Raw genomic sequence first — 9,580 nt, 5'->3', positions numbered from 1 at the left:
AGGAAACTAATATAATATTGAAACAAGACATAAGCTAGCAACGATGGCCAGGTCTTTAATCCTAGAATTGTGTGTAAGCAAACCGAAGCATGAGATATTTGTATTAGCATCTATTGTAAGAGGTTAAATAGCATAATTTGAGGTTCGTGAAAAACTATGGCAAGCAACATGGTACAAAGTCTTAGAATAAACAGGTGGGAATAGAAAGTTTCCAAAGCTCAGATTCCAGATAAAAAGTTTTGAGAAAGTGGTATAAGCTTACTCAACTCACTTATCAGGTAGTTGAGTAGAGAAAAAGTATAACAGTGGTGCTCGATATGATGAGGATTCGATAATGATACTCAGACAAATAGAGGCCTATGACTCGAAGCTGTCCCGATCTTCCTGGCTGGTATGGGAGTCCTGACTAAATACAAGAGCTTAATGTGGATGAAAGAAATGTCATGGCTGATATCTAAGCAAATAATATTGTCTAATCGTGGTAAGAGATTGTAATTCATCTTTTATTTAAGGAAGGATAAAGCAGACGATAAAAGAGTGAGGACCGGTTATTAATATATATCAGAAGGCTTCTATTTATGTTAAAAAAAGACAACGGATCAACTAAAACTTGGCCCCATGTCATACTATAATACTAGAATATAATTTGTAATAACTTAGATTCTTAACTTTCCTTTGCATAGAGAGTATAACATTTCTGTGTAACTTTCTTTAGATACTCAGAAGTTAGGGCTTGTTTAAGGTTGCTATCCTTCTTGCTACTTTTTCCTCTTTCTTCCTGTTTCACATTCAATCCTGCTGCCATCATTACATTCTGTACTCTCAAAGTTCTAAGCCATTTTTTGCAGCAGGCTACAGCAGCCTCGCCAGAAGAAGATCCAGAGCTTTCTCTGACGAAAAAAGGTTGTAATCTCTAGGGGGAAAGTGTGTCAAAGGTACGCTGTTTCATCATTCCTTGGAGATAATCTTACAAAGGCTCGGCAGTCTGGGCTCTCATAATATGTCATTTTCTGTCATAATTGGCGGCAACTTTTCATTACTTTTAAACCATGGATGCGCTATCATGACTTATAAACTGAAGGGTATTTGTTTACTCCTATCAATGTATACTAATAAGGATATTTTATTTAACAGAAGTATTAAAGCTTTTTAAATGGCTGCATGGATAATCAAGTTCGCATAAAACATGCATTTGGGGATTGGCGGATAACTAGAGCTGCTTTATTGGCATGAGGGGAAATATGAATACATAGGTCATGGAACTTAAGCTTTAAGATTATATTGATTTAGAATTATTTGGTCAGTGTAATATTAAGGAAGCATGCGAAAGATTAAATGCATCGATATTTCGATGATCGACAGTCCTGTGTGCATGTGGCATTTGTGTATTCAATGGTTTTTGGCAGGCTTTGTGTGTAATAAATCACTTGGTAATAGTGAAGGCTTAATTAAAGAATTAATTTTGCACAGACGATATTTTATAATGGAAAAGATCTAATAAAACAGCGAATTTGCATTGTAAAGGCAAAGTATTAGCCCAATCTACATGCTAACTCAAATTAATTCAGTTCTTTCACCGCTATGCGCTGCAAGCTGTAGTAGTATATATATATATATATTATATATATATATATTATTATATATTTATATTAATATATTATATATATATTATTATTTTTCCGCATCCTAATCACTTAAGTTGATGGTCCACAATCAACTTCCTAGGCCACTCATTTATTAATATAAACCTTTTCCATATCATCAAGGGATCCCTAGGCAATAAGTTGCTAAAAAGCTTTGGTGGACAACTTTTTGCTTCACTTAAGTGACACAGTTTTGCTCATATATATATAATATATATGAATATATATATATATATATATATATATATATATATATATTATATTATATACTATATAATATATAAGTAAAACATCCGCCGGTCGGGCTTCACCACCCCCGGCTCGTCGGCGCACGAGCCGAAGCCAGGCAGCCCAACTTTTCAGGCCTTAACCGGGAACGAAGCTGGGTTCGGGCCCAATTGGGTCTGGGCCGGACACCGGGTCGGGTCCGGGCCCGAAGCTTATTTGGACACCTCTAGAATATCCTTTGGTTTCCTAATTTTCTATTTGACTTTTAAGCTCTATTGAAGCTTTTTTTTTCCTACCGGAAAAATGGGGCAAGTTGTTATATCATTGTTGAACTTTGAGTTTGTGTTATATATTATATTATATATTATATCTTTGTTTTTCAGAAACACTCTCTGTTGCTGACGATCATCGGCGATGGGGGTTGATGACTATTGGTGATGGGTTCTTTGGCAACAAAGATTTTCCTAGTGCTGATGTATATTAGTAACAGATTATTTGGCGTCAGCTATGAATATACCCGTAGCTGATTATTTATTTTCTACTAGTGAGGATCGTATCTGAACCACGTAAAGTTCTTATTGTTTGATTATAGTAATTGTGTTGTTTATTTTATATTTTTACGTAATGTATTCTTAGGTCGGCTTCGTATCCATTTTGGTTCCCAACGTATATGAGTCTAACTTTCTCAGATACCTCTTTTTTCTTTCTTTCTCTTTTTTTTGGAAAATTCTTTCTACCCCTAAGCAAAAGTCAATGCGGCACCTCTACCTCACTACAAATGGTCAACTGCTCAACTTCTTCTACTTTAGCTACAGTATTTTAACTTTTAACCCTATTTCCCACGAATCTTAAGTATTAATTAAAAAATAATCTCATCTTCTTTAATGGACATTGAGTAACAAAGTAAATACTCTACTGGTCATGGTTCCCCCTTCATGGCCCTCCTCCTCCAGCACACTCCCCCATCCCATGCTCTGCCACCTCCTTCACACTCCTCCCTCCAGCACCCATCCTCCTGTACTACTTGAATCCCAGCCTAAAAGTTTGTAGTAGCAGACGACAAGGTGTGGGAAAGGAGAGGAGAGGAAAGGAAGAGAGAGAGGAGGAGATCTGAGAAATACATCACAGGACAAAGGGAGGTCATGGTAAAGAAGGAGAGGAGATTGAAAGAGAAGGTCATGATATTGAAGGAGGAGGAAGGAATTACTTAAGTAAATACCACATATGCTATATTGGTTCTGAAGTTATATTATTCTTTTTTGTAGGAACATCAAAAAGATGGTGGACAAGCTTTAAATGAAGGAAGGAAACAAATAGCACCAACGCGGACAAGAAGTAAGAGCGATGATATTTTAAAAGGCATAATCTTAAAGCTATTGCACTTAAATACCATATAATTTCCCTTACTTTACACTTGTATACACTCACTTATTTTTTGGCAGCACTTATTTATCCTAAAGTAAATTCAGACTTATATTGGTCTCAAGGAGTTTGTGCTTATTGAACAATGACAGTCTCTTCAATTTTCATCCTAAATATGGTAAACTCAAGATTACACATCTTATTTTTACTGATGACTTGCTGCTCTTCTCCAAAGGAGATTTATACTCAGTTAATAAGCTCTATCAATGTGTTAAAAATTTTGGTCTCGTTTCTGGGCTTGAAACAAATCCTGAAAAATGTTCTATCTACTATAGGAGCGTTGATGAACCAGTCAAGACCAATATAAGCAATTGTCTGGGATTTTCAGCAGGGGTATTACCATTCAAGTATCTTGGAGTTCCCCTTATAACAAAAAGGATGTCTTTGTTGGACTGTGATCCTCTCTTCAAAAGGATTGAGGGACAATTCAAAAAATGGATTAATCACAGGAACCTCCTCTCTTCAAAAGGATTGAGGGACAATTCAAAAAATGGATTAATCACAGGAACCTCTCTTATGCAGGGAGACTTCAGGTCATCAAAAGAGGGACAATTCAAAAAATGGATTAATCACAGGAACCTCTCTTATGCAGGGAGACTTCAGGTCATCAAAAGTGTAATTCTTAGAGTTCAAATCTATTGGACATCAAATTATATCCTACCTAAAAGTGTGCTTCAAAGAATAGATGATCTTTGTAGAAAGTTTCTGTGCGGGAAATCTGATCAATCTGACAGAACAAGAACTTCTCTAGTTGCCTGGGAGAGAATTTGTTTGGGTAAAAAACAAGGAGGTTTGGGTATTTTTTCCGCCTCAAACTGGAATGTTGCTTCTGCATTACATAGCATCTGGTTTATTCACATCAACAAGGAATCTTTGTGGATCAAATGGATCCATGGAACATACTTAAGGCACAAGGACATTTGGCAAGTTAAAGCTAGATCAAGAGACTCTTGGAATTGGAAGCAATTGTTAAAGGTCAGGGATAAAATGATTGGTTTCTGTAGGGGAATTGACAAGCTGAAAATGTTTATAAGTTCTTGTTACAAAAATGCTAAGCTCAAGCTGTCAACATTGTATAATGCTCTTTCTCCTGCTACGACCAATGTGCCATGGTACAACATTGTTTGGGAGGAATCGAATGCTCCTAAACACTCTTTTGTGAGCTGGTTGGTATTTCAGGACAGATTACTCACACAAGATAGGCTTCTGAAGAGAGGAATAATCGACACAAATATTTGCTACCTCTGTTCTGGTGCAAGTTTGGAAACTAGAGGTCACTTATTTTTCGAATGCTCATACTCTAGTAATATTTGGAATTGCATCATGGAGTGGTTGAAGTTCAATTGGAAATCATGTCAATGAAACCATATATTGGATTAGTATTCCAACAGGTTAAGAGGAAAGGGATTCAAGCAAAAAAATTAAGAGGATGACCTTAACAACTACAATTTATTGCATATGGAGAGAGTGTAATGTCAGATTTTTCAGCAGAAATGCAAATCAACATATCAATTGACAAGAGAAATTCAGTTTCATATTATGACTTCAGTGCTCAATAGTTCATTATATGTATTTTGGGATCAGGCAATCCTTTAAGGTGCTATGGTTTTTTGTTTCAGCAATTTTTTTGCTTTCTCTGTTGATGATTGTACTGAACATTTAGGTGTACATAAACTCTTTTTCATTTTGGTTATGAAATAAAAATTTTTCACTGACCAAAAAAAATTCAAACTTATATACCCTCGCTTGTATATGGATAGCACTAATATGCCTGAAATTTTTTAAAACTTACACTTAATTACCCTAAAGTTTTTAAAAATTGCTCTCAAAAGTATAAATTTTTTATAATTAGTTTAATTCCTTCAAAACTTGTGTTATTGTTATCTATTTTAGTTCATTTACTCTAAATTATAAGTTTTATACATGTATGTGTTCCAATGGGAAGAGCACAACGAGAAATTAGAAACAAAAAAAAGTTAATTGCAGTTAAATACCTTATTGTTTTAACTATGATGTACTTGTTGGCCTTATTGTTTTGATGATGTTTAACAAACAATTTACTACTAATGTTGTTTGTTTAGTGTTTGTGTATTTCTATTTATTATAGACAAATAACGAGTTGGAGGATGGATGGAATAGCGCTTCAACGACAATATCAAATGGAGGTTAGCGGAATTGTGGAGTGAAGCTTATGCAATTCAAGTTCAAGATCCAAGTTCAGCTTCATCCGTATAGTGTACCAAGTCAAGCTTATTGAAGATCAAGATCGGCTTGGGTAATCTAGTTTAGGTTTTATATTATGTGTGTTAGATGACTTCATAACAACTTTTTATATCTTTTATTAAGTCTATAAGAACGTTTGAAAATGTTTCAAAGTTGTGTTTATGTCAAAACATCAAATTTTATGTATATCAACTTTTCATGTTTTTGACATACTTACAAAATACATGATTTTTCACAATTGGGAAATACAATTTGAAAAAAAAATTCGTTTACATGTTTATCATCGTATATAAAAACGTTTTCCCAAGTTTTACTATTTTTGGAGTTGTTTTGTTATTTTCAATTGAATTTACAAAACCATATTTTCTGCAGTTTTTCAGAAAATGTTTATCTGTGTTCAAACATTTATTTCTCTCAATTGGTAAGTGATTTTTCATAAATTCTTTCTCTAACATGTTCATATACATGTCTAGAACCTTACCTCAAACGTTCATGATTTTTAGAGTTTATTTACTATTTTTAATTGATTTTACAATGTCAGATACGCAAAATTCCAGAACTGTCAAAAATTAGAAACTGCCTGTGCATGTTTGCTACAGTGCGGTCGACTGCCACGGTGGACCATGCTACAGTGTGGTCGACCGTGACGATCGACCGTACGTAGTCTAGAGAGCTTTTTTTGAGTTTTTCTTCTCGCGGTCGACCGTGACGGTCGACCGCCAATGTTACCGTTGTACAGTAACGATAACTTGCTGATTTTTGTCTTTTAGTGAATTTTTGGGGTTTTTGGGATTGTTTTCTTCTACCCTATATATACCCCATTGTATTTATCATTTCATATACAATGAGAGAGTTTTAAAACAAGTTTAAGAGGGTTTTATAGTTTGTTTTAAGTTTGGGGTTTGTGTTTACAAAGGAGGAAGCTTATGTTGTCAATTGAGGGATTCATCCTCAATCTTCTTTATCCTCTCCTTTGTGTTTATAGAGAAGTTTTTTGAACTCTTATCTAGCTTTACATTTGCTTAGTTATTTGATTATCATTCGTTAAAGCTAGTTTTTATATTGAGTTTAGATTTGATTTTATTTCACTCATTGCTTACACACACCTACATGAGCTTATTGTATTTTCATACATAATATATTTGGGTTGGTGAGAGTTATAACAATTGAGTGTCAGCTTTCATTGTGTTCTCATCCATATTAGAGAACAAACAATTGTTGTAATTGTGCTTTAGTGTGAGGAGTGAACGTTGATCGGTGAGCGTTAAAAACCGACATTGTGAGTGATTGTGAACGTTGATCGGTGAGCGTTGAAAACCGACATTGTGAGGTGTAAACGTTATTCGGGTGAGCGTAGAAAACCCGGTTGTGATAGTGGATTTCTTCCCGGGAGTGGGGAACGGAGACATAGGACAGAAGGTCCGAACTCCGTGATTATTTGAGTGTGTTTGAGTTTGTCATTGGCGCATTTGCTTTTGCATTTATCTTATATCGCCAATTGTGCATTGCTCATTTTATTTCATCCACTATCTTGTTTATGTTTATTTTACCTTTGTGTTAGTTTATATATCCTTACATATATTTTTATCATATAGGATATATCTCATTGTTCATATTGCTTATCCTAGCTCATATATCTTGTTGTATTTCATACTTGCTAGGATAACTTGTTAATTAATTTCAATTGACATAAAATCAGATTAGATTAGCATAAGACCCTAATCACCCACCCCCCTCTAGGGTCTAACAATTGGTATCAGAGCTTGGTGCTCTTTAATTTAAGGTTTAATCACCTTGAGTTAAAGATCCAAGTTATCTTTTTATACTAATCTAATTTTTGATTTTTATATCTTGCTTGCTTTTTACATTATGGATATGCATGGTTTAGGTTATGCCATTAATATTGCTCCTAGATTAGATAATTTTCCCTATGCCCAATGGTGTGTTAGATTTAAACTTTTTGTTCAATTTAAACACTTTGATTTATGTGAAATTATAGATGATGCTTACATTATGCTCACTTCGGAGAAATCCAAGTGGAATAAAAATGATCATCAAATGTTTACAATGAACAATATTTTGTTAGAATATTTGCTAAATACTTTTAATTCATCTATGTCTAACAAGTAGAATATTTGCTAAATACTTTTAATTCATCTATGTCTAACAAGTTTGTTCATTTTGATAGTGCTTATACCTTATGGAAATTTATTGAAGCACATCAAGGGGACTTGGAGGCGATCCAACAAGCTTTGGCGGATCCAGCTTTAAGTTCATATGGTGCATCATGCACACGGCCACTAGGCGATAGCCCTAGTGAGGTTTGCGAGTTCGAATCCGTTAATGATTTATCTAGTGATGAACTTGCTTGTGCTAGTGAAAAATTATTGGATACCTATAAAAATTTGCATAAAAAATTTATTGAATTGGAGAGCAAGCATGAAGATTTAAAATCCGATCACGAGAAATTAGCTTCCAAAGTTGATATCATTTCTCAAGAAAATGTTGCTCTTAAAGAAAACAATGATATGCTAAATTTGGAAAATAATAATTTGAAATTGGATATTGCTAACTTGACTCATGACAAAAATAATGTCATGTTAGAAGTAGAGAACATACAAAATGATACTGCTTCCTTTATAAATGACTATTTATTTTCTACTTCTAATAAAAATGCATATGTGCCTAAAAATGAAGATTTGAATCTTATGAAAAACCGTATTTCTTCTTTAGATTCAACTCTTAATACATGCATTAACAACCATAAGAAGCTTATGGATATGTGTGCCAAGTCTAAGTCATCATCTACTCATTATGCACACATTAGCAAAATTTACAAATGGTCTATTTGCGACCGAAAAGGTCATTTAGCTAAATTTTGCTATGATGCACACAAACATAAGAATTCTAATGTTCCTTGTGCATCTCATGTAGCTTCTTCATCTTGTACACTTACACATTCACATGCTCATTCTCACAAAGTTCATCATAAGCATGCTAGTGTGTTCAAGTGTGATCTTTGTGGTCGTTTTGGTCACTTGGCAAAATATTGTTTTGATTTGAAAAAGAAATTTCATTGCCAAATATTTCTAGTAGACCATATGTTTTTAAATATGATGTTTGTGGTAGATTTGGCCATTTGGCGAAGTTTTGTTATGATTTGAAAAAAATATTCAAACTTACCAAATTTCTCAAGTAAACCACATTTGTTTAATAATGTTTCTCATTTGCAATATAATTTAAAAGAAAAATCTTTATTTGCAAATGATTGCTGTGCACGAGCTAATGGTCCACAAAAACAAATGGATCTCTTTCATTGCACAAATTACAATCAGAAGGGTCATTTGAGTGATTATTGCTTTGACCGTGTTAGTGCATTACATGTGCCCAAACGGGTTCATAACCCTAGGGCTTTGAGCTTTATTGATAGGGGTCATGTTCCTAAACAATCCGGCACCTGTAGGCGTATAAAACTGCTTATAGGTCCCTTAACACAGCTCAACAACGCCGATTCGACGAACCGACCATCGGGCGACGTATCCAAACACGAGCATCAGTCCACAACGCCGAAGCCAAGTGACACGCAACAAAGCGGATTAACGAGGCTACGAGGCTAACGAACCGCACGCAAATAACGGAATAAATCCACTCGCGTGCGGAATCAAGCTAACGGGTTGAGGAATCAACGAGTCATCCAACCAAGAGCGGACTCGGACGAATCACAATCGAATCAAGATCAGTTTCGGACTCGAACTCAGAAGCGGATTTACTGCCTAATCAGGATCCGGAGTTAGTGCCAAATCAGGTCAACGAGTCAAGTCCGGATAAATCAACCACAGAACCGGATCACGGATAGAACCAAAAACGGAAAACGACGGAAAACCTAACACCTAGGGGACTCGGCCAAAACCGAGCCACCTCTAGGTGGCTCGGTGGCCGAGCCCCCTATAGGTGGCTCGGTGGCCGCCGAGCCACCTAGGTGGCCGGCCACCCTGTGCCCAACGCACAGTGAGGGTAGCCTATAAATAGGCCACCCCCTTGTTCATTTGAAAAGGTTGGAAATT

The 9,580-nt window shown here is 35.4% G+C and overlaps 1 protein-coding gene across 1 annotated transcript in view; it reads right to left on the bottom strand.

The window, feature by feature from the left end:
- Positions 1-805, bottom strand: part of LOC109847652 (cation/H(+) antiporter 15-like) — a 10,863-nt gene extending 10,058 nt beyond the window's left edge. Inside the window, exon 1 of the mRNA XM_020416882.1 lies at positions 707-805. Within this exon, the coding sequence (XP_020272471.1) occupies positions 707-805 (99 nt within the window). The remainder of the gene's footprint in view (positions 1-706) is intronic.

This window comes from Asparagus officinalis, chromosome 7 (assembly GCF_001876935.1).
Source record: "Asparagus officinalis chromosome 7, Aspof.V1, whole genome shotgun sequence".
In the NCBI taxonomy this organism is placed as follows: domain Eukaryota; kingdom Viridiplantae; phylum Streptophyta; class Magnoliopsida; order Asparagales; family Asparagaceae; genus Asparagus; species Asparagus officinalis.
The sequence above is the reverse complement of the archived record's forward strand: the minus strand, read 5'-3'. Positions and strand labels throughout refer to the sequence as shown.